At 37.0% G+C, this 25529-nt stretch overlaps 1 protein-coding gene across 2 annotated transcripts in view; it reads right to left on the minus strand.

The window, feature by feature from the left end:
- Window positions 1–25529, minus strand: part of LOC150077310 (NAD-dependent protein deacetylase sirtuin-3-like) — a 193772-nt gene that overhangs the window by 71876 nt on the left and 96367 nt on the right. For both annotated transcript variants that reach the window (XM_090386290.1, XM_090386289.1), the window contains exon 5: window positions 25216–25316. In XM_090386290.1, the coding sequence (XP_090242416.1) occupies window positions 25216–25316 (101 nt within the window). The remainder of the gene's footprint in view (window positions 1–25215; window positions 25317–25529) is intronic.

Here is a 25529-nt window from a genome sequence, read left to right on the forward strand (position 1 = left end):
GTATGGTGTCTACAGCGAAATTTCCTAACAGCCAAATGATATGGGGGTCTATTTCGTATCGTGGAGTAGGTCACCTCCAGTTTATAAAAGGTTCCGTAAATGCCAATGGATACCTAGCTATATTGGAAGGCAAATTGCTGCCAACCATCAGAGACCATTTCAACCTGCCAAGTAACTGCATCTTTCAGGACGACTGCTCGTTGTCATCGGATGAAAAGTGTAAGTAAGCACTTCGTAGGTACTTTAGCTTCATTTCTGCATTAGAGGTTCAACAGTAATTTGTTTACATTTGTTACAGGTGAAAGAATGGTTGGAAGAATGGTCCATTACAACTCTTAGCTGGCCAAGAAAAAGCCCGGACCTGAATCCTATGTTGCCATCGTGTGGAATCTGCAGTTGCCAGAAAGAAAACAAAGACCCTTCGTGAACTTCAGGAAGCCATAATTCGTGTTTGGAACCACGAACTATCTGTTGATTATCTTCAGAAATTGATCTTGTCAATGCCTCGAGGTGTGTTGCTGTCATCAGAGCCAGTGGCGGTTCAACTAAATATTAGTTTGCACCTGGTGAACTTTTCATTTTGTTTTCATTTAAAATGATAAACTGAAGCAAACTGAGAGCTTCTGATAACATTTCAGCCATAATTGTTGTGTTTACCAAAACGGTTGTATAAAGGTTGCAAATACTCATTTTGGAATATTTTGAGAGCACCTTGTCAAATATTACTTAGCTTTGCCTTAACTATTAATAAATAAATATCTTTTGTTTATATTTATATTTGTGATGCTAGTCATTAATGTAACATAACATCACAAAAAAGGGTTAGAAATGTGAAATTCCTAGGTGATGCACTTTCTTTGAACACCGGTGTATTTCATTAATTGTTCTTTTCTATCATCTCCCAGCATGTCAAACAATGTATTGATGCCTTATTTGAATTACTATCATGTTAAACACTTACAGTATTTACAGGTTTTTTTTTTTTTTTGGCTGATGCTGCATAAGCTTGCTTTCTTGCATCATATGCCTCTACTAATGCTAATGCTAATAACTTATATTATTAATTTTTTCCTATTTCTAATTTTGAAAATTGCATTTAAATCCCATTTTCCAACTCAATGGGAATATTATATAACTCCACTTTTCATTCATTCATTCAAGTATTTGATATTGTGAGGAATATGAAAGTTTTTTTTCCCTACCCTCAGCATGGGATACTTGTGTGTGTGTGGGGGGGGGGGTAAGGTATATAAGTTGGAAAACTATATGAATAAAAAGTTATATCTCAGGGAAAATATCTTAATAAATGTATGGAGCACATCAAAAGCCAAATTTTCTATACTAAATGCCACAAAGGCAAAGTGTAAGCTTTATTCAATACAGGCACTCCTCTACTTACATACAAAAGACTTACGAACAACTTGCAGATACATACAAAGCACAAAGCTGTTGTTATGTACGGTTATAAGAATCAATTTTGAACACCTTCATGATATTTTTCTAAAGCAGATTTCTGGAGGTCACCACCATAAAACAATAAAAACAATTAGCAGTTTCTGGTTTATTGGGATTTTCTGTTAGTGAATCTATTAAAAATGGGTAGTAAACTTTATCTTACTGCTTTTGCGATGATACCGATAGCTGGAATTCTGTGAAATTTTACATTATTATGGTGAAATGTGATTCCCCTTCACTGAATATTTCAGTGAAATATTCACAGGTGGATAATATTTCACTGAAATCTTCAATCATATAAAAAAACAAATGAATTTTCAGAATGTTCTCTTCATTCCTATTTTTTGAGTTTCGTAAAGTTGTTACTCTGTATCTCACTTGTGCGTATCGTGTTAGTTGCAATTTGTGCATGCCGTGTTCTTTGTTATCGATTGCTTATCTTTTTTACTGTTTTAAATTTTAACCCCCCCCCCCAAATGTCAGTGAACAGAAACATCAACTGTTAGTATGTACATATTACAGTATGTACTAATTAAGCTATGCACACAAGCATAAATTTATTTTTATTTTGTTAACGTTTGTGGGAAATAGTCTTCTAATTTTAATGCATCATCTAATTTTGTTAATTGGAGGAAGTAAAGTGTAAATTTGTGCTCTATATCTTTACTTTTATAGCCTGTGGATAATATTTCTCTTATTTTCACTTATTACAATAGCCGTTTAACATAATTAAACTTCAATTTGCAAACTTGATCACAATGACCGGCGCTTACTACATATCGCATAGTGTACGGTATTTTATTTTGGAGAGTCCATCATTAAGTGATTTGATTGTAGATTAAATTAAATTATGTATCGTATTTAGATTAAATTAGTTTTGAATAAATACTGTACTCTAAATTATTATTCATTGTATGTTTTTTCAGCCTCATTTAACTTGGTTACAAATCGTAAAATGCTATACGTGATGAAGTTTGTTAGGGGTTATAATCTCAGTGCGTTGTACTTTACTGTACACGTGTTTTGTATCTACAAGACTGAAGTTGAACTTACATACAAAACGGATTTACGTACATGAAAAAATACAATTAAGTACGTAAGTCAAGGAGTGCCTGTATTTATATAACCTGAAAACTTGAGAGGGATCTGACTGACAATTTTTAAGCAACACCTAACTGAAAATTCGATTTTTATATACACATTTCAACAGTTTCTTTATGATTAATGATATTTTAGATAAGAATTTCCTCTTCGAAATTCATTATTTAAAAGCGCTGATCATATGGCCCTTTTCATATTGCATATTCTGATTTCAGTGTAATTAAAAATGGAGGCAACTCCCTTATGCACTGGGAAAAAATAACACTGGAATGGGAGCCTGGATGTACCTGAGACTCCATAATTCCTATTTTGCTATTTACTTTGCTAACCTTCTAAATATCCTGTGAAATATTAGGAAACAAGCAGGATTGGGTTGCTTCTTACTCTTAGTAAAACCTTATATCTGTTTTGACAGAGATCCCTTTTTTCAACTTGAAGTCACTACTGTTACTACTATCTGGGATGGGATAGAAGACTTCAGGTCAAAATTTGCAGACGGTGTAGAGATTGGTAGAGTAGTTAATGATCAGTACCAAGTAGTGCTCCTTCAGGTTGTTGTCGTTGTTTAAGAGCTATTGGTGCAAGAGCAGCTCAGGCTATAATGCACCTAGCCTAGGTTAGGAGAGTTTCATACATCAACATTTTTCACTTTTCTTGATGTGTTTTAGAAGAAAGCCAACGTTCTGCTTTATACTCGTGTAGCTTTTCCATAAATGGTAATCTATTAATTTTATATGTTTTGGGAGTATCCAATTAACTTAAGGAAAAAGAAAACATCATTAATATTTAGCTGGTCATCTAAAATCGTTTTAAGCATTAGGTTGTTAGGCACATTCATTACTGTTTGAAATGCTCTTAGACATTCTCCATTAAATCTGGGCCAGTTCACCATGAAGTGATATACAGTTAATGGAACTTGACAATTTTGGCATTGAGGAGGGGCTTCGCCTCTGAGTAGGTGAGTCATATATGTATGCCCGATTCGCAATTGAGCTAGGGTCACTTCTTCGTGTCTCTTTGATCAGAAGCTAGTAGACCATGGTCACAGTGTTTGATTAATTATACGAAGATTGTTGTTGGTCTGATCTTGCCAATGTTATTGCCATTGTTTTGAACTGCTTTGGTGGATTAAAGACTTGTATTCGGTATATGGTATTGAGCGAAAGGCAGCATAATCAGAGGTGGCAGCTTCTCTTGCTGCTTTGTCTGCTCTTACGTTTTCAGTAATTCCTGTGTGGCCTGGGCTCCAGCAGATTCTGATATTGTGATGTCTTTGCAATAGCTATGATAATGAATATTGGACCTGTTGTAGAAATGGGGGTGTTGTTCTATTTGCATTCTGAAAAGCAATAATTAAACTAAGTGAGTCAGTGAAAATTACACTGTTTGCTATCTGTTTACATTTGATTTGGTTTACAGCCATCAAAATGGCTTGTAATTCAGCGGTAAAAACACTGCACTCTTTTGGGAGTTGTTTGATGAGAGTGTTATCTTCAAAATGAATTGCTGCTCCTACACAAATCTATGTTTTTGCCCATCAGTATATAAGAAAGTATGACGTGCATACTGGAATTTGTATTCCGCATGTAGCTGGTGGTAGTTTGTTTTCAGTTTAGTTGTCTCCCCCCCCCAGGATTGGAAATATCTGTCATATACGGGTTGAACTGTACACAATGGTGGAATGGACTGTGCAATGGTAGAAGCTATGTTGTCATATATTATGCAATAAAATCAGCAATAAAATCTTTCAGACAGATATTGGCAGGTTGATTCATTCTTGGATGGGCTTGGTATATGCTTTCCCAGTTAGATGAAAGCAGAAAGTCTCTATTTGGTTGGTCAATGGTAGATTTTATCTTGACAGCATAGTGTAATAACAAGTTCTCTCATCTAAACTGAAGTGAAGGTTCTAGAGCTTCTGCATAAAGGCTTTGTATAGGTGAAGTTCAGAAAGCTCCAAGTACTAAACAAATTGCACTGTAGTGTATGGGGTCTAACCAACTCAGTGCACTTTATTTCGCTGAATCGTAGATAGCTGCTCAATAGTTTAGAGCTTGGAACAAATTATTGCTCAATAAAGTTTAGCATTCACATCAGTTGAGGCATACAATGCAAGAAAACAAGCTTATGCAGCATCAGCCAAAAAAAAAAAAAAAAAAACCTCCCATTTCACCCACCCGTTCATTCCAAATCCTGTCCAGCTCAGCCTTAAATTTATGTAAGCTATCAACTTCCACAACAACAACAGACAGAAGTCTGTTCCAGGATTAACTACCCACTGGCTAAAGGCAAATTTCAGCACATCTATTCTACGATTGTCTTTCCTCAATTTGAATCTATGCCCCCTCAGGTTCTTAATCTGAGCAAGAGGAAGAATCTTCTCATTAGCATTGAGCTTGCTCAACCCATTCAAGGCCTTATACACCTCAATCAGATCACCCCACATGTGCCTAGTCTTCAGGCTCTGCAATTTGCAGGAATAAGCCTTTCTTGGTAAGAGCACCCATTTGTTCCCCTCACCAATCTTGTTGCCCTTCTTTGTACTCATTCTAACAACTCTACATCCTTCCGAAAATTAAGCCTCCAGACCTGTACACAGTACTCAAGGTGTGGCCTAACCATTGCCTTGTACAACGGGATAATCACCTCCTTGTCTCTGCTAGGAAAATTCCTATATATTATTAACAAGGCTCCATGACCTGCACTGGCAACCTGTCTGCACTGCTCAGCGAACTTCATGTCTGACTGCACAATTACTCCGAAGTCTTTATCACTCTCCACTTCCCTGAGTGTACTACCACACAGTTGGTATGTTTCTCTTCGGTTATTGCTACCCATATGCAGTATACTTTGCATTTGTCTATGTTAAAATTCAGTTGCCACTTCTCAGCCAATTTGCCTAACTTATTTAGATCCAGTTGCAGTAGCATTCTGGCTTTACTGTTGTTAACAACCCTGCCAACCTTTGTATCCTCTGCAAACTTGGACATTAAGCCTGATGTACCTTCATCAATATCAATTGATGAATACACAAAAGAACAATGGGCCCAGCACCAAACCCTGGGGAACTCCACTAATAACATATGTCCACGAAGAGCAGTGTCCATTGATTACCACTCTCTGTCATCTCCTACTCAACTATCCCTTTATCCATTGTAGCAACTTGCCTTTAATGCCATACCACTCCAATTTGTACAGCAGTCTTCCATGTGCAATAGTATCAAAAGCTTTCCTGAAATCCAAGTATATGAAATCAAATTTATTTTTTGCATCCAGTTCTTTTGTGACCATATCATAGTATCCAATCTAATTGGTCAGACAAGACCTTCCTTTAACAAACCCATACTGTGTCTTAACTATTAATGCAGTCTTGTTTAGATGATCTTGCATAGCTTCTTTAACCAGTGACTCCATTATTTTCCCCAGAATAGAAGTTAAACTAACAGGTCTATAATTATTTGTGTCACCTTTTGAACCCTCTTTGTGAATAAGGTATACATTTGCACACCTCCAGTCCATGGGGACCTTCTCTGAGTCCAAGGAAGCTCTCATAATTATGTCTAAGGGTTTGCTTACTTCCTTTGCAGCCTCCTTTAATATAATTGTATAGATCCCATTCAGCCCAGGTGCCTTCCTTATGTTTAACTTCAACAATTTCTCCTCCACTTTGCTCTCGGTTATTACAAAATCACTTAACTTCCTGTTAGAGTTTGATAAACTTATGGCATTCCCCTCTTTGAATAACTCCTCATGTGTGAATGTAAATGCAAAATGCTCATTCAGTTGATCAGCCACCTAAGCATGATCATCAATAGTCAAACCATCTGTGTTAAGTGAACCAATTTGATTCATCCTTTGCCAAAGATTTCTCATATTTTGCCTTCACAAATTAAAAAGTGTATATCGATCTGCTCCCCAAGTTGTTGCAGAAAGAACTTTGAGTATGTTTAATTTCTTGAGGCATGAAAGTCCGAGTTCTTTAATGTTTTCAAGGAATGTTAGTTTCAAGAGAAGTCCTAAGAATCTTATGCTTGGTGCTACAGGGATCATATGTCTGTCAATTTTAGTTCAGGATCAGGGTGTAGGTTTTGTTTTCTACAGAAGTGTATACATGCAGTTTTTTGTGTGGAAATCCTGAAGTCATTGGTTTGAGCCCAATTTGCTTATTTTGTTTATTGTTCCTTGTAGCTGCCGTTCAATATTCTGAGAGTGATAAGAAATACCGAAATCTTCAACGTATAAAGCTACATCAACGGTTTTTGGAATATGCTCAGTTATGGTATTTATTTTAATAGCAAAAAGGGTAGTGCCAAGCACAGCCCCCTCTGAGGCATGCCTTCTTCTTGGGTGAAAATGTTTGAAAGGGTAGTCTGCAGCCTAATTTGAAATGTCCTGTGTTGTAAGAAATTTTGGATATACGGTGGATTCCAATTATTTGGGCCACAATTTAATCAGGACAAATCTTAAAGAACAGAACCTAATTGAGAAAATAGCCAGGGTTTTCTTCACTTAATTGGGAACAACATGACGATTTTCTCCGACCATACCACGTGGTCCAATCGGATTTCTAGAGGTCACAATCATAAAACAATAAAAACAATTAGCAGTTTCCAGTTTATTGGGCTTTTCTGTTTGTGCAAGCTATTATAAACAGATAGTGAACTCGATCTTATTGAATTTGCAATAATACTGACACCTGGAATTCTGTGGGTTTTTATGTTATTATGGTGAAATGTGTTTCCCCTTCCATGAAATCTTCAATCATATAAAAATATAAATAAATTTTCAGAATCTTCTCTTCGTTCCTATTTTTTAAACTTCATAACTTGTTACTCCGTTCTCACTTGCGCGTATCATGTTAGTTGCAATTTGTGCGTGTCGTTCTTTGTTATTAATTGCTTATCTTTTTTACTGTTTTAAATTTGAAATCCCCTGCCAAATGTCAGTGAACAGAAATATCAACTAGTCAGTATGTAAATATTAGAGTATGTATTAATTAAGCTATGCACGTAAGCGTAAATTTACTTTTATTTTAGCTAACCTGTGGAAAATGTTCTTCCGATTTTCCCATATCATTTAATTTTTTAATTGGTAAGGTAATAAAGTGTAAATTTGTGTTTAATATATCTTTACTTTTATAGCCTGTGGATAATATTCCTCCTATTTTCGCTTATTAGAATCACTGTTTAATAGAATTAAAATTCAATTCACAAACGGGATCAGAATGACCGGCGCTCACTACATATCGTATAGCGGACGAACTTTACTATGGTGAGTCCATCATAAATTGATTTGATCATACAGAGAATCAATCGTAAAGCGAGGGTGCACTGTATTTTTAACTATATATGTGAAACTTTGCATAATTGGGGCAGCTGCTTAATCGCGTCAAAATGCACTATCTAGATGTATCCCAAATACATCCAGATACATCCTTCCTAAATACAGTGGAGTCCACTGTATTTAGGAAGATGTCCAAATAATCTAAGGAGGTACAGGTCTTGGAGAATTCCATAATGCCGTGCTGTATTGTCAGATTTTTCTATATCAAAACAGATCATGACGTGGTGTTCCTTTTAGATGAAAGCATTCCATACTAGGGCTTGCAAACCGGTTTTATAAAACCGGTTAAATCAGTTTTCATATTGAGTTGTTAAAACCGAAACCGAGCTTCTAAAACCGGATTCGAATATTTTCTTAGTTAGCTCTCGAATATAGTTTTTTGTTACGCACATTTTCTTTTGTTTGTTTGTTTGTCTGGATCGTTCAACTACTTTATGTTTTAAACATGTTTTTTATTTTATTTTATTTTATGTTTGGGAACGAATCTCATGGGCAAGTGGCCCAAATCTAGGATGGAATACCTTTTATCTTCCCACCTGAATCATGGCACGATGCAGGTGTACTCATTTACGACTGAGTGAGTCGGAGCGATAGCGTAAAAGAAAATGCTCAACATTTCTCCATTCCATCTATCTTGTTCGCCAGGCAAGTTATGGTACGCGCCTAATTGATGGTTACCCACTAGAAACAGATTCGCTGAATATTGCATCAACTTTCAATCATAGAAAGTTTTTTGCTTCTTTATTCCTATTAAATTTGCGATCAAGTGTTCTCCAAAAAGCAGCTTCACCAAATTTAGCTTTTATGTAATTTTGAAAATACAATAGATTTAATTGGGGAAAAAAAAATTGCGAGTAAATAAATAAAAAAATTCTTTCGTGAAAATTTTGAAACTTGCCTCGTTTAGACTCTTCATTCAGTGCTTGCGGGAGTGATGCATAGTATTGTGCCTTTGTTATCTTCAATATTTTTATTTAAAATTGTCGGTGATATAAATTCCTACTAATTAATATTTATTACTCTTAATATGTCTAAGATGAAATCAAATGTATGGAATTATTTTGTTCGAAAAAGCAAAGCTGAAATACAATGTTCGAAATGTCAGAAGATAATGAAGTCGTCTGGAGAATCTACATCATCTTTGATGTTGCATTTAAAGAAAATGCATCAGATTGACATTAAACAAGATAACAGTGAACCTCCTGTAAAAATGGTAAGAACATTAGCAAACTTTTTCGTTAAAAAATCTATGGAAGAAGAGATTAGCTGCTTTAGATGGATTTTCTTTTAATTCAATTGCCAAGAGTGAGTTTATACAATCAAGCCTTCACCTTCAGAAAAATAAATACGATAAATTACCACCAGCCTCAGTGAATGGAATTAAAAATATAGTTCTGAATTATTATAAAACTAAGAAAGAAGAACTCATTCAGCATTTCAAAAATTCATTGGTTTTGGGTGCACGGTATTCATTGACTCTAGACGAATATACGTCTATACAAAATAAAAGGTATATGAATATAAATGTGCATTCAAAAGATAATCATTGGTCGTTAGGTCTTATTGAGATTACTGGTTCACTTGATACCAGAAAAACTGAGCAAATTGTGAATGGACACTTGAAGAAATTTGGTTTGAACTTGGATGAGGATATTGTTGCCTGCACCACCTATAGAGCAGCAATGATGATTAAGTTTGGCAAGAAAATTACGCCTAATCATCAACAATATATAGCCCATTGTATACATATGTCAGTTATATATGTACTTTATGAAAAAGCAATCAATTATAGTGCCACAGTCTCTGAGTCTCCCAAAGACAATGAAGAAAATGAAAATAATGAAGAAAGTAGTGATGATGAAGCAGTTGAAGAAAGACAGCAAGGCATGCTTTATCAAACCGGCTTTACCGATGAGTTCATTTATTTCTTCAATCCAATGGCCAATATTGCACAAACTATTAACAAAGTCAGAAAAATTTGCAAGCTTTTTCGAAAATCGCCTACCAAAAATGACGTATTACAAAATTTTGTTAAAGCAAAATTTAATGGGAAAGAATATAAACTTATATTAGATTGCAAGACTAGATGAGATAGCACATTCTATATGATTGAGAGAGTTTTGAAATTGAAAAATTGCATTCCAAATGCTCTATGTGCAGTACTGTCAACTGAAGCTGTGTCTGACGATGACTGGAAAACACTTGAATTGCTAAGTGAAACTCTGTGACCAGATGAAATGATTCTGAAGGCTATAACCTCAGAAGATACAGACTTACTTAAAGCAGAGTCCTCAATAAAATTTCTGCTTGCTAAGCTTGATACAGCAGAAAACCTAATTGCTTTAAAATTTCACCAAAGCCTTTTGCAGCGTTACAATGCAAGACGAAATTGCCAAACTTTGGCTTTGCTGAGCTATGTACACAACCGCAAAAAGTTTAGGAAAAAAGATTCAGGTTCAAGAACTTTTTGATTTTCCAAGTAAGCAAGTTTTGAAAAAGCATGCTGTAGAGATTTATCAGAGATTATTTGCAAAACATTCCGAAGGAATCTTAGCGTTGAATGAAGAAACTGAAAATAAACGAACCGTTCTTTTAGAAGAAAACAAAGACTCATCTAGTTCCGATGTTGGAGATGCACTCATGCGAGAGTATGTAATAGTGTAATAAAGAGATTAACTGAAGAGCCTTCAAAATATCCGAGTGAATTGGAAATCAGCAAAGAATTTAAAATTTTGGAGGCAACTAGCTGTAGAAGTGAAAAGCTGGAGAAAGTTTATAGAGCACTGCTGACCATTAAACCAACAAGTGTCCAATCTGAGAGAGTGTTTTCGATCACTGGTCTCTTTAACACAAAAATAAGGTCAAGTCTATCAGGAAAAATGCTTAATATACTGTGTTTTTTAAAGGATCATTTTCAGAAAAAAGCTGAGCAATAAATAGTAAAGTAATTTCCCCAAGCTGTTTTTTTTCGCATTATTTTTATTTATTTATTTATTATTATTATTATTATAGGGCTTATTATTTTTTTGTTTACTATACGAGAAGATAGTTTTTATTCAAAGGATTTGAATACAATTTGTAATTTTGTATAATCTCAAGCTGGTTACTTTTTTGGAGAATTTTAATTTTTTTTATTTTTTTTTAGTATAAGAGGTGATAGATTTTGTTTAAAAGATTTGATTACGATTTGTACAATCTACCCAAGATAAAATAAATACCTGTGTTATAAGCTTTTAATTATTTTCCCTAAGTCTGAAAAAATCGGTTTTAAAACCGGTTTTAAGAGTAAACTTCGGTTAAACTCGGTTTTGAAATTTCTCGGTTTTATGCAAGCCCTATTCCATACATTGTTTTCTAATTTTATCAGTAAATCTAGTGTTGAGCAATTTTTTCTGAAACCATTCGTTCTGGATCAAGAAGGTTATTTCTGTTCAAAAACCATATTAAAAGAGCGTTGATAATTTTTTCCATAAGTTTGCCTAGGCAACTTGTTAAAGGAATTGGATGGTAGTTGAGTGCATTAGCAAGATCCTTTCCTGGTTTTGGGAAAGCTAGAATTATTGCACGATGCCAACTATCTGGAAACTGGTTTTCTAGGAAAATTTTGTTATACAATTCAATTAATTCCATTTGGAATTGTTCGTCAAATTCCTTTAGCATCATGTAGTGAATTTGGTCTGGTCCTATAGTGCTTTGCTTTGTCTGGGATAGAGCAGTTTTTAATTCATGGAAAGTTAAAGGAAGGTTGTACTGTTCATCATTTCTTGTGGAAAAATTCAGTTTGTGTCTTTCTCTTCTTGCCTTGTATGTTTGAAAACTGGGAGTATATGAGGTGGTTGCTGGCAAAGGTTTTTCCCAGTGCATTGGCTATTTCTGAAGGCTGTGCAGTGACTTGTCTGTTCCAGTTTAGGATTGGAGGAGGATTAATCTGGTATCTGCTATTCATTTTGCTGATTTTATCCCAGACAGTTTAAGATGGTGTGGAACTTGTTAATGTAGTGTCTGCCAGGGGCAAAAGTTGATGACGTTGTAGAGCGGATATCATCTTTTAAGGGCACAAAAGGTGATATAGTTGTACACGTTGGCACTAATGACATTAAGAGTAGGAGACCGGCGGAATTACTTGACAAGTACAGGTCACTGATGAAAAAAAGCCGTGAATTAGGGTTGAAATTGAAAGTGTCTGCAATTCTGCCCAGACACGATAGGAGGGAGTATATGATGAGAGCCCTGTCAATCAATTCGGCCCTGGAAAGATTGTGCAGGGCTCAAGGGGTAGAATTTTTTTCAGCCTGGTCTGTACTTGTTAACAGGAGAGACTGCTTCTACAGGGATGGGATACACTTAAATAGAAAGGGTGCAAGAATGTTTGCTGATGCTATCGAGGCAATGTTAGGTGGGTCGGAAAACTGCTAGATTGGGGGGATACAAGGACTAATAGATTAACAGTAGCCACTGGCAGAGGTGAAAGTGATTCTTGCACTGCTTCTATTGGAATGAGCCGCAGCCTGGAAAATAAGATGCAGGATATTTCAGAGACTGCTGGGAATCATTGGGGTACAAGTAAACACATGGGTTGTGTTAGGGTAGCTAAGAAAAAGAACAGGTGCATGTATACTTGTGTGTACACCAATGCTAGGAGTTTAGTAAATAAATTTGATGAATTTGAGGTATTGCTCAAAACATCAAAGGCAGATATTGTGGGGATTTCAGAGACGTGGTGTCACACAGATATAAGAAATGCAGAACTGGAATTTGGGGAGTACAATGTGTACAGAAAGGATAGACAGGATAGGAAGGGAGGAGGGGTTATGCTATTAATTAAGAAACACATAAAATCCAAGGAAGTGAAGCCAGTCGACATCGCTGGACAGTGCAGTGTCGAGTCAGTTTGGTGTGACATAAGCATTGGGAGATCAAAATTGAGAGTAGGAGTGTGCTATAGGCCTAATGACTCTGATGAGTATAATAAGAAACTGTTCGGAGAAATAGAGTGGGCCAGTAAATCAGAGAGTCTTATAATGGGGGATTTTAATTTCCCAGATATTGACTGGAATTTGGGGGCTGGTCACTCACACAGTAGCAAGGCTTTTGTGGATTTATTGGATGATTGTTTTCTACATCAGCATGTTCGGGAGGCAACTAGAGGGAGTAATACTCTTGATTTGATTATCAGTAGTGATTCTTCATGCATTCAGAATCTGCAGATAAATGAACCACTTGGTGGCAGTGATCACAGTGTGCTGAAGTGGGAGTTACTCAAAGAGGTAACTACCATTAGGGGTAAAGGGAAGGGGTATTGCTTTCGTAAAGGCGACTACAATGGACTGAGACAGTATTTAAATTCTATACAGTGGGATCAACTGATGATATTGCCAACAGCAAATTCAAAATGGGAAGCATTCAAAGAACTTATCGTGGAAGCTACTAGGCTTTACATACCAACTAAGAAATATTGTTCAAGGTTTAGGCCTAAATGGTTGTCAGATGAACTAATGAGGCATATGGCAGAGAAGAAAAATGCATGGGATACATACAAATTAACACGTGACACGGATGCCTATGATAGATACAAGTTGATCTGTAACCAAGTTACAAAGGAGGTTAGGCAGGCGAAGGCAGATTACGAGAGATCCTTGGCAAGGGATGCGAAGAAAAACAGCAAAGAGTTCTTTACTTATGTAAACTCTAGAAGGAAGGGGATGAATCAGATTGGTCCACTTGAGATCGATGGGTCAACTGTTGATGACCCTGCTCGGGTAGCTAACAAACTAAATGAATATTTTGCATCGACATTCACACATGAGGAGTTATTCAGCGAGGGGAATGCCAGAGGTGTATTCAACTCTAGCAGTAAGCTAGAGAATCTTGTAATAACTGAGAGCAAAGTGGAGGAGAAATTGTTGAAGATAAACACAAGAAAGGCACCTGGGGTGGATGGGATCTATCCAGTTATATTAAAGGAGGCAGCAAAGGAGGTAAGCAAACCCTTAGCCATAATTATGAGAGCTTCCTTGGACTCAGGGGAGGTACCCATTGACTGGAGATGTGCAAATGTGACCCCAATTCACAAAGGGGGATCAAAGGCTGACACAAGTAATTATAGACCTGTGAGTTTAACTTCTGTTCCCGGAAAATTAATGGAGGCACTGGTGAAAGAAGCACTGCAGGATCATCTAGACAAGACTTCAGTTATAGCTAGGACACAGCATGGTTTTGTTAAGGGGAAGTCTTGCCTGACCAATTTGATTGGATACTATGATGCAGTCACAAAAGAACTGGATGCAGGGAATAACTTTGATATTATATACTTGGATCTTAGAAAGGCTTTTGATACTGTTGCACATGGAAGACTGCTGCACAAATTGGAGCAGTGTGGCATTGGAGGCAAGTTGCTGCTATGGATAAAGGGGTGGTTGAGGGGGAGAAGACAGAGAGTGGTAATCAATGGACACTGCTCATCGTGGACTAATGTTATTAGTGGAGTCCCTCAGGGTTCAGTATTGGGGCCTTTATTGTTTTCTGTATTTATAAATGATATTGATGATGGTATATCAGGCTTAATGTCCAAGTTTGCAGACGATACAAAGGTTGGCAGGGTTGTCAAGGACACTACTGACACTATGCTGCTGCAACAGGATTTGGAAAGGTTGAGCAGATGGGCTTCGAGGTGGCAAATGAAGTTTAACATTGACAAATGTAAAGTACTACATATGGGAAACAGCAACCCCAGAGCAACGTATCAACTCTGTGGTACTACACTGACAGTGGTAGAGAATGAAAGGGACCTGGGGGTGGTGGTGCAGGCAGATATGAAGTTCTCTGAGCAGTGCAGACGAGCTGCAAGAGTAGCTCATGGTGTATTGTCAATGTTATATAGAAATTTTTCTAGCAGGGATAAGGAGGTGATTATTCCCTTGTATAAGGCAATGGTCAGGCCACACCTAGAGTACTGTATACAGGCCTGGAGGCCTCATTTCAGGAAGGATGTAGAGCTGCTGGAACGAGTACAGAGAAGGGCAACTAGATTGGTGAATGGGACAAAGGGGTTCTCTTACGAAGAAAGGCTTAAGTTTTGCAAATTACAGTGTCTGGAAACTAGGCACCAGCGGGGTGATCTGATAGAGGTGTACAAAGCCTTGAATGGTTTGAGCATGCTCAATGCTGATGGGATTCTTCCTCTAGCTCAGAAAAATCACCTGAGAGGGCATAAATTCAAATTGAGGAAAGACAGATGTAGGATAGATGTGCGGAAATTTGCCTTTAGCCAGCGGGTGGTTGGTGGGTGGAACAGACTTCCATCCCTTGTCGTGGAAGTTGATAGCCTAAATAAGTTTAAGGCTCAGCTGGACAGGTATTTCGAACGAACAGAGGGGTGAAGTGGAAGTGGTTATTTTTATTTATTTATGTTACTTTTTTTTTTTTTTTTGGCTGATGCTGCATAAGCTTGCTTTCTTGCATCAAATGCCTCTACTAATGCTAATGCTAATGCTAATGCTAATGTAGATGCAAATTTTATCCAGGATGCTTTCCCATGGCTCTTGCTAATGCACTCAACTACTGTTTCCTGATGGAAGATGCGTGTATGTATGTGTGTCGTCGTTCAACAGGTTTACATTTTTCAATGTTTTCCTCTCCAGTCTATGGTTGTGTTACTACATAAACGGCTGAGTCCATTGAAGTTTCCTAGTATACAAAATGGGGGAGGTAACTGAAATACTATAAATACTTATAAATCTTATTGTAGTAATTCTTGGTTTGGAGGAATGTACATTGTTATAATGGTTATGTGAGATTTAGTGACTATGAGTGCTGCAACCACTTCAAGAGTTGTGTTTAGTAGAAGGATCTGGGAAGGAATATGAGAATTTATCAGAATTGTCACACCACCACCACCACCATGGATCATGCCACCTATTACTCTGTCTTTACAGTATGTGATATAGTTTTTTACTGTGGTAGAGTCTTGAGGTCTGATATATGTTTCTTGTATGCAAAGACACAACAGGGCATGCTGTTCAATCAGATAGCATATATCACGTCTATTAGTGGGGAATCATCTGCAGTTCCATGGATTAAGTTCTCATAATTGGTTTTCGAGAAGGTTTCAGACTGTTTCTGAGAAGGTTTTTTTTATAAACTTTTCAAACTTAGGGTTTTCCTTTGGAAAATATGGTTTACGGGTATCCATATCTTCTTCCATAAAAATCCCTAGTACTGATTCGTCTTCTTGATTGCCCACTTCAGTTTCCATTTGTTCGGTTGACCTTCTGGCTTATTACATTACGTTTTTCCTTGGGGGTTTTTGTTTCTGCATGTTTTGCACTGGGAGGTACGGATATTGGTGTGTTTGTGAGTTTCTTTTTTTGTTTTAGCTGGGATGTTATAATAGTGCTCGTGCCCAGTCTGAATTGTGAAATCTGTTTGATTCTCTATTATTCGCCAATTTCTTATTACTTGTGCATAGAGAGGTCTGTTTATGATAGTTGGGAGTACAGTTCTCTTGGCTTCTTGGTATATCACACAAGTTCTACTTCTTTGTATCTGCTTTTCTCTTTTCCAATATTCACAGTTTTTGGAATAGGTGGAATGGTCCCCCTCCCTTGCAGTTTGAACATTTTGGTTGCTTGGCTGAACATTTCTGATTGGCACTGATCCTGAGATCCACAGTTGGAACAGATAGAACTCCGTGACATGCCATTTGTGAATAATCATAACTTTGGCATTTAAAGCTGCAGAGAGAGGATTCAGGATGTATGGTCTGATGTTACAATTCAGATATCTGGCCTTCACTGATGTAGGGGTTTGGTAATGTTAAAGGTCAGTATCAGATTTCTAATTGGGGTAATTATCCCATCTCTAGTTACTTTAATTCTCCTCACAGCTATGACACCTTGATCTTCCAGTTCATTTTTAATTTCTTCTTCAGAGACACTGATAAGGTCTCATTCAGAAATTACTCCTTTTGATGTATTTAAGCTGTTATGGGGAGAGATCTTTAGTGGGATCCCACCAAAAGTTGTCAATTGAAGCAGTCTTTCTGCATGTTTAGCATTAGCAGTCTCGACTAGAATATCGCCTGATTTCAGATTTCAGTCATTTGACATTTTTAGGTGATCCAGCCACACTTTCTAGACATTTCTGGACGACAAATGGCGACAATTTTCTTAATGGCTGTTATGTTGTAGAATGAAGGACTACAAATAGGTGCACAAAGCAATGTCATGTCCTTTTTTTGTCTATTGGTTACAATGGTCTCATTATCTTTGTTTTATTGACTCAAAGGAGTCAGATCTTTGGGATCCAAGGTTGTGATATTTGGATCATTCATATTTGCTCCTTTGAGCCCTGGGAGTGAGAACTTTTCCTCCCAGGTTTCCAGCCCCACCATGGGGAGATAAGAGTGGTGCCACCTAGTGACAAAAAAGTTTGTTAGTAGGGCCAGGATAGAAATAAAAGAAAGATGTCTTTCCTTTCTTATGAACCTTTGAGCTGATACTTTTCACCACCTAATATATACAATAGAGAATTTGCTTTAAACTCTAGAAATATGTATCACTCTATCACTACAGAAATCAGTTTATAACTGCAGACAAATCACCTGACCATTAGAAATGCTTGGCACTCTGGGCAACTCCTTCGGGATGATTTGAACAGGCTGCAAGAATGGTCAGAAAAGTGGAAGTTATGTTTTAATGCTGTGAAATTCAAAACCTAACACTTCGGGAATAGCCACTCCAAAATAAATTATACACTTAAGGGAGTTGAATTAAAAACAGTAGAGGAAGAAATGGATCTGGGAATTACAATATGAGCAGATATGAGGTTTTCTGAGCAGTGTAAACAGGCAGCCAGGAAAGCCCATGGTGAGGGGGGCATATCAGATCGTATATAATTGAACATTATCTTGTAGAGATATGGAGGTCATAGTCCCACTGTATAAGACTATTGTAAGACCACATCTGGAATACTGTGTTCAAGAATAGAGACTTCATTTGAAAAAAAGACCAACCTTCTTGAAAGGGTTCAAAGATGGGCAACTCACATAGTGAGATCAGCAAAAGGGAGACCATATACTGGATTCTGCAGTGGCTGAACCATTGGGGAGGGAACCCATTCACCATCTCCAAATCTATTCTTCTAGTCAATCTAGGCATGACCCCTCGGAAGCTCACTGTTCTTAAAAAAAATTTGTGCACATTCTCTAAGCTGCTAACCCGTCAGATTGATGCCCCATCGATAGAGGATATTATCTCATTTCCCAAAGCAAGCAATAGAAACCACCAGAGCGGGCAACGTCTACTTAGGATGAAGCTCACTATCCTGGACTCCCCGAAAGGAATATTCCCATGTAACATGATTCAACACTTCAACATCTTCTCCATAGATCCAAATAAGTTTGGAGAAAATAGAAGATACAGAAGCCAAATTATCGATGAAATCTTGACCAAATCAACAGAATTATTATAAAATGCGAGCTTTATTTGTATGAGAAATGTAAATAATTTAATGCAAAAATATAATAATTGTAATAATTGTAATGATAGAAAAAATATGTAGGACAACCTGTATTTGTAATTACAATATTAATTTAATATCAATTTTATTTTAAAGTTATTGCTATTAAGTGAATATAATTTTCTAAACAATGTCATTATTTTAAATATCAAAAATTTGTATAAAATTGTACACTGTATTTAAAATATATATATTTGTACACCCTCCTAGCCCACTGGCTGTTCAGGGGGTGCACCTAAGGTTAAACAGATGATAACAATAATAACATAAGGAAAGACTCTGTATATGTGCGTGTGTCACCCACATATACAGAGTCTTTTTTCACCCATATATACAGAGCTTAGCAACCAGGGGTTAATAAAATGAATGAAAGTAGAATTTTCACTGTTATAGAGAATTCCAGAACTTGCGGGCATAAATTTGAATTACAGAGGAGAGGAAGATGTTTAGACTAGATTGCAGGAAATTTTCTTTTAGTCAGCAAGTCGTTGATTGCTGGAACAGGTTGCCTCCAATGATAGTTGGGGCTGACAGTTTGAATAAATTCAAAGATCAACTGGATAATTACCTATGTGAGGGGGAAAAGCATATAATTTGTATTTTCTTTTCTACTCTTTTTTTTTTTTTTTTTTTTCTAGCCAGTTTAGCAAAAGCCGGTGGCTTCCTTGCACTACATGGCTATTACTATCTCTGAAGCACCAATTTCAAATTCAAAGTCATTGTTTTTCTTCTAACATTACATCCTACCATATTTAAGTCCTTACAGCTGTTGGCTGTAATTAATTTTTTATTCATAAAAAATAGTCCTCCTGGAAATGAGAAGTTTTTTTTTTTCTGTGAGCTGTATTTTTTATTTGATCTTATTCTTTTATTATTAGAAATAGTAGCGGAAAATGATACAAAACGCAAGTTTATATGCATCAGTCAAAAAAAAACACTTACCATTTCTGTTGTCAATCCCCTCTAACAGTTTATCTAGGTCCTCCCTGAATTTTTTATGCACATGAAAACTGTAACCATACTACTTCAATTTGAATTTATTGCCCCCCTCATGCACTTAGTCTGAGCAAGAGGAAAGATTCCTTCAACATACTCAATCCACTCAAGGCTTTAAACACCTCAATCAGATCTCCTTGCAGGTGCCTAGTCTTCAATGCTGCAATTTGCAAAACTGAAGGCTTTCCTAGTAAGAGCACCCTTTTACTCTTCCCCCACCAATGTTGTTGCTCTTCTCCGCACCCTTTCCAACAGATCCATATCCTTCCTAAAATGAGGCTTCCAAACCTGTATGCAGTACTCAAGATGTGGCCTAAGCAAGAAGAGAAGTTCCCATTGATAATAACTCTGTGTTCTCTCACTCTACCATCCCTTTATCCATAGCAGCAACATGCTCTAAATGCCATACTGTTTCACCTTGTATAACAGTCTTTTACGTACAACAGTATCAAAAGCTATTCTGATATTTAAGTATAGGATGTCAAAATTATTTTTTTCATTCAGTTCAATTGTTATTGTGTCACAGTATGCAATCAGATTGGTCAGACAAGATCACCCCTTAACAAATCCATGTTGTGACTATAATATAACTGCATTCCTGTCTAGATGGTTCTCTTTATTTCTTTAACCAGTGACCCCATTACTTTCCTTGTAACAGAAGTCAACCTAACAGGTCTGCAATTATGATTTATGTCTCCCTTTGATCCCCTTTGTGAATTGGGGATACATTTACACATCTCCAATCCACAGGTACCTCCTCTGAATCCAGAGATGCTCTCATAATCATTTGCTGCCTCCTTTAATATAACTGGATAGATCCCATCCACACCAGATGACTTTTTATGTTTAGCATCATAAATTTCTCCTCAACTTTTCTCTCAGTAATCACAAAATCATTTAGCTTCTGAACAGAATCTGACTCACTTGTGGCATCCCAATCTAAAAAAATTTCACAACATTATATTTGTTGCTGGATAGTTCAAGTTCCTCCTTGTTATCCTTTGCAATTGGCCTACCAAGCTGACTCTCAGCCCTTTTCCTCTCACTCTGTCTTAGGGCTGGATGATCTACTATATGGAGAGGTAAGTGTACCCATAGAGCTTTCTCCTTCCTCATATTTCACTCTTGGCTACTTGTGTATCTTAAGAGAACACTCCAGAGACTCGCTCAATGTAGAAAGTGAAATGGCTGCATCAGAATCATCCAGTTCCAGTAGGCTCTCCTTGACACCATGCTTTCCCAGTCTGTTCCTTTTTGAAATGAACATTCTGGTGATGATGGTGTTTAGTATATTCGTCCACATTGTAACCTCCAATTTGCATATCATTTTTGCCTTTTTTTTTTTTATTTTTTCCCAATATTTACAGACTTCTTTTTAGAACTTCTTGAGGTAAATATTCAGTCGTGCCTGCTCAGCCATGATTAAAACCAAGGATCTCCAATCTCCTCCTAAGTTTACTAAAGCTGACCATGCATCTTCTCATGCATCATTAGATTTAATGTCATTCATTTCCTTTTTTGGTTTCCATCTCATTATTAATACCTTTATCAACCATTTTTTGAGGCTTTTTACTCTAAAACCCTTAGCATCCACACATTTCTCTCTTAACTTCTGCTTCAATTACATTGCATTTTAGGGCAAAAGCCTCAAGTTATGGTGTGAGTTAACATGCTTACAAGTTAGTGCAAATGCATCAAATCTGCTTGCTGTTGTTGTTGTTGTTGTTATTTAGGAGCATTAGCAACTAAGGCCACATTGCTCCGGGGATATGCGGTGGTCATTCCTGACTTTGCCACATCCTCTGTATTTGGTGGTCACGGGCTCGAACCCCGGTCTAATCAAGAAGCGTGTGCTACGCACTGCTGCTCCTGCCCACCTCGCTACGGAGGCACCTCAAATCTGCTTGCAGCTAACTACTAAATAGTTATAAGATTGGCATCATTATGTATATCTCATATTGTGAATACCTTCATAGCAAGTTGCCATGATATTGCACTACCTCGAATAAGTAACTCTTCACCACAGGAGAAGGAGAAGACTATTGTTACTTATTCTCAGTGGATGCCACCACCCAGAGGGGCACTATTTCAGAGCTGATTCAGGAGGTGCCTCCATAGCCAGGTGGGAAGGAGCAGCAGTGCGTAGCACACGCTTCTTGATTAGCCCGGGTTCGAGCCCGTCACCACCAAATGCGGAGGATGCGGAAAGGTCAGGGAATGACCACCGCATATCCTGGAGCAATATGGCCATAGTTGCTAATGCTCCTAAAAACCAAATAACAAACAGCTGATTCAGGACCTGCAACCTTTGGGTTGCCAAGCAGGCACTTTACCCACCTGGCTAGCCCAGTCAGCAGTACTACACTTAAGGTGGTAGAAAATGAAAAAGACCTGGGAGTAATTGTGCAGTAACATATGAAGTTTTCTGAGCAATGCAGACAGGCTGCCAGGGCAGGTCATGGGGTTTTGTCAATGATATATAGGAATTTTGCTGTTAACATGCTTACAAGTTAGTGCAAATACATCAAATCTGCTTGCAGCTAACTACTAAATAGTTATAAGATTGGCATTGTTATGTATATCTCATATTGTGAATACCTTCACAGCAAGTTGCCATGATATTGCACGACCTCGAATAAGTAACTCTTCACCATAGGAGAAGACTATTGTTACTTATTCTCAGCGGATGCCACCACCCAGAGGGCACCATTTCAGAGCTGATTTGTGCTGTCCAGGGTACCTGCTCATCCTCCTCTTCGGTGGATGAGCAGGTACCCTGGTGTTGCAATGATGGCAAAGCAGTTGCAAAGTATAACTCCACAAATGAGAGATGCCTGATATTCACTTGTTTTAAGTAATATGATCTTCTTTCTCAACAGAATATTCCATCCTTGAGCACCCTCTCCTTCACTGTGTATGTCTTTTATTTGCTGTCCCTTATGTTTCTTTCCAAGTGCATATTCTTAACGTTGATTTCATTGAGAGAATCCACCCATGCTCTGTAATAAAAAAAATTGCATTTTCTTTAATGAATACAAATGTCCAGGTGGAGCCACTAGCTTCTTCCTCTTTCATCACATAAAACAGAAATGGCCACCACAATGTTATCCTACAAAGAAATTTGATGCTCAATAACCTCCTAACCTCTTCAAAATTTTAAGCATTTGTGACCACAACCGTACAGCTCAGAGGATGATCTTGTTAACACACTACTATGTTGAGAAAGCGAACTGTCAGGTCTTAGAATGCAACTTTCTATCATAGATTTCAACCTCTCTTCGACTTCATAAAGGTGACCACCCTCTCTGTTTTCCCGAAAAAATTTTTCAAGGGCTTCTCTGGGCACATAAAACAAAAATGGCCACCACAATGTAATCCTACAAAGAAATTTGATGCTCAATAACCTCCTAACCTCTTCAAAATTTTAAGCATTTGTGACCATAACCATACAGCTCAGAGGATGATCTTGTTAACATACTACTATGTTGAGAAAGCAAACTGTCAGGTCTTAGAATGTCACTTTCTATCATAGATTTCAACCTCTCTTCGACTTCATAAAGGTGACCACCCTGTCTGTTTTCCTGAAAAAAATTTTCAAGGGCTTCTCTGGGCTATTCAAAATTTTTGAATAGCCCAGAGAAGCCCTTGTAAAATTTTCTCAGCATCTCCCTTGAAGTAAAATATCTATAATCGTGCAATTTCTTATTTTTAATATGTTAATACAATAATTCAGACTCGTGCAAGGTCAAATAACGTGCAAAAATATGCAAACTAATCGCTCATAGTAATTGGATCCCAACAATATGGTCAGGGAACACGATGCATTCTTTTCATCAAAAATATCCCAAATATTTTCTATAATTATTTACATTAATAATTATAGAAAATAGTAGTAGATATCTAATAGTAAAAATAAAAAAATCATTCTTAATACATTTTTAATATTTGCCATGGAAATCTTACATAAACTATTACATCACCCATGATGTCTCTGGTAAATTATGGCACCTCCCCAGGGTGTCACTACACACAGTTTGAGAAACGCTGACCTAGAGACTATTCAAAAGAAGAGGACTATACATCCAATATACCACTGTTTGTCTTGTCTTCCCCCTCCTCCCTCCATTCAGGTAAAAATGAGGGTAGTGTGTGTGAATATTAATGCATTCCCCATAATGTATTTCATTACAATAGATTTATTAATTTTTATAATTTTCTGATATTGCAGATATAGTTAGGTGGTGCTACTGTATATCTTCCTCATCCTTTCACCATTGGTTAATAGTTGCTGTTGGCAATAAACAGGGAATCACAAAAAAAAAAAAAAAAAAAAATTTCTATACTTCATTTTACATATCGGGCACTAATATTTTAACTTTCCTTGTTAGTACTGAAGGAGATCTACACCCTGTTCACTATCTTCAAACACGAGCTATTCACACTTTTTAAATGTTGCCTGAATTTTGACTTTAAACCCATTCAATACAACTGCCTGCCATCAATGGCAGTTATGATCTGTCAACTGCTGGACATATTTCAACCTAAATTCTATATAGTTACCCAAATGGTGTCAGAAAATGTCCTCTCCTTGTGCACTCTAACCAACTGTAGCTGATCATGCTATTCAACCTTAATTTATTTGCTTCATTACCAACAAATTTTCACAAGTTTAAGACCTATATAAAACCATTACCAACACTGATCTAAGTCAACATGGCAGCTAGACTGTGAAAAAGAAGAATGTATGGTTTTGGAAACCAAACCTCTCCTCCAGCTTGAGAAAATTAGCCATAGAGGAAAACTGATCCTGCAGGTAGTCCTGTCAAGTCATGCTTAATTGGATGTTTCTTCAATGAAACTATTAACTCATAGTGGTTATTGTTATTTGGTTTTTTTAGGAGCATTAGCAACTAAGGCCATATTGCTCCGGGGATATGTGGTGGTCATTTCCTGACCTTTCCGCATCCTCCGTATTTGGTGGTCACAGGCTCGAACCCCGGTCTGATTAAGAAGCGTGTGCTACGCACTGCTGCTCCTGCCCACCTGGCAACTCATAGTGGTACTTGTGTATGCTTGAGAATGATTTTCTACTGCAGCTCCTAGCAACTCTGCTTCCCATGGACAGCCAGAGCTTTATGCTGGACAGCATCATGCCACGTACAGCTAACATTGCGTTGGTCCTTGCATACTGCCATACCATTATCCTGACTGCCATAATTGTGGTTTTTGGCCACCTCTAAATCCAGATTTGAACTTGTGACTTTTTCTTGTGAATACTTGAAAGAAAAGTTGTTCAGCATGAACAACTTCTCTTTCAAGTTGTTCACTCTACACTCATGGAAGTGAGAGACATGACTGTTCAATTGTGACACAAAATTAAAAAAAAAAAAGTTGTACACCGCAAACAGTGGTTTACACCATCAGGAACTTATTCATCAAAATGAAGGACATGCTGAACATGTGGTAAAACAAGAATGCTTTCGAAATATCTGAGCATGAATATTAGAGACATTAGTAAAAATTGTAAAAAAACAGTTAATATTCCCCAGTGTAGTCTACAGAGTTCATGCCACTCTGTAGACTACACTGGGCAATACTGTAAAGTATATATTATCATACAATACTATAAACTGCAGTATAAAAATGTATTTTTACTTATTTTTTTCCCTGGGTTTTTCTGAAAAAAAAAATACCAAGCACACTTCTGCTTACTGAAGTTGAACCCAGGCATATAATAACATCAGCTACAGAAAATTATTTATTTAAATATGATCACTATGATTTGAAATTGCTTTTATGTACCTTTATTTCTTCTCCTTTATATTGAGCATTACATGATATACATGTTGCTGTTGAAAATGTACCATGTGCTTCAATAAGTTTTTCTGAAGGAATACCTGCCACTAATGAAAGAAAACTTTCCTTTAGTTGCAAACTGCTAATTAATTATAATTAAATTACTTTTTAGTTTTTAATATCTATATAATATACAAAAAGAATTTGTTTTTATCAATCAAGTATAAAAAGTATAAAATTGTTATCAATCAAGTTCTATTGGAACATGCAGCAGCCCAGAAAGCAAGGAAGCAGGGATTTCAAGGCCTGCTGTGGGTCAT

Source organism: Mastigoproctus giganteus, chromosome 12, assembly GCF_048544385.1.
Source record: "Mastigoproctus giganteus isolate SK-2022 chromosome 12, ASM4854438v1, whole genome shotgun sequence".
In the NCBI taxonomy this organism is placed as follows: domain Eukaryota; kingdom Metazoa; phylum Arthropoda; class Arachnida; order Uropygi; family Thelyphonidae; genus Mastigoproctus; species Mastigoproctus giganteus.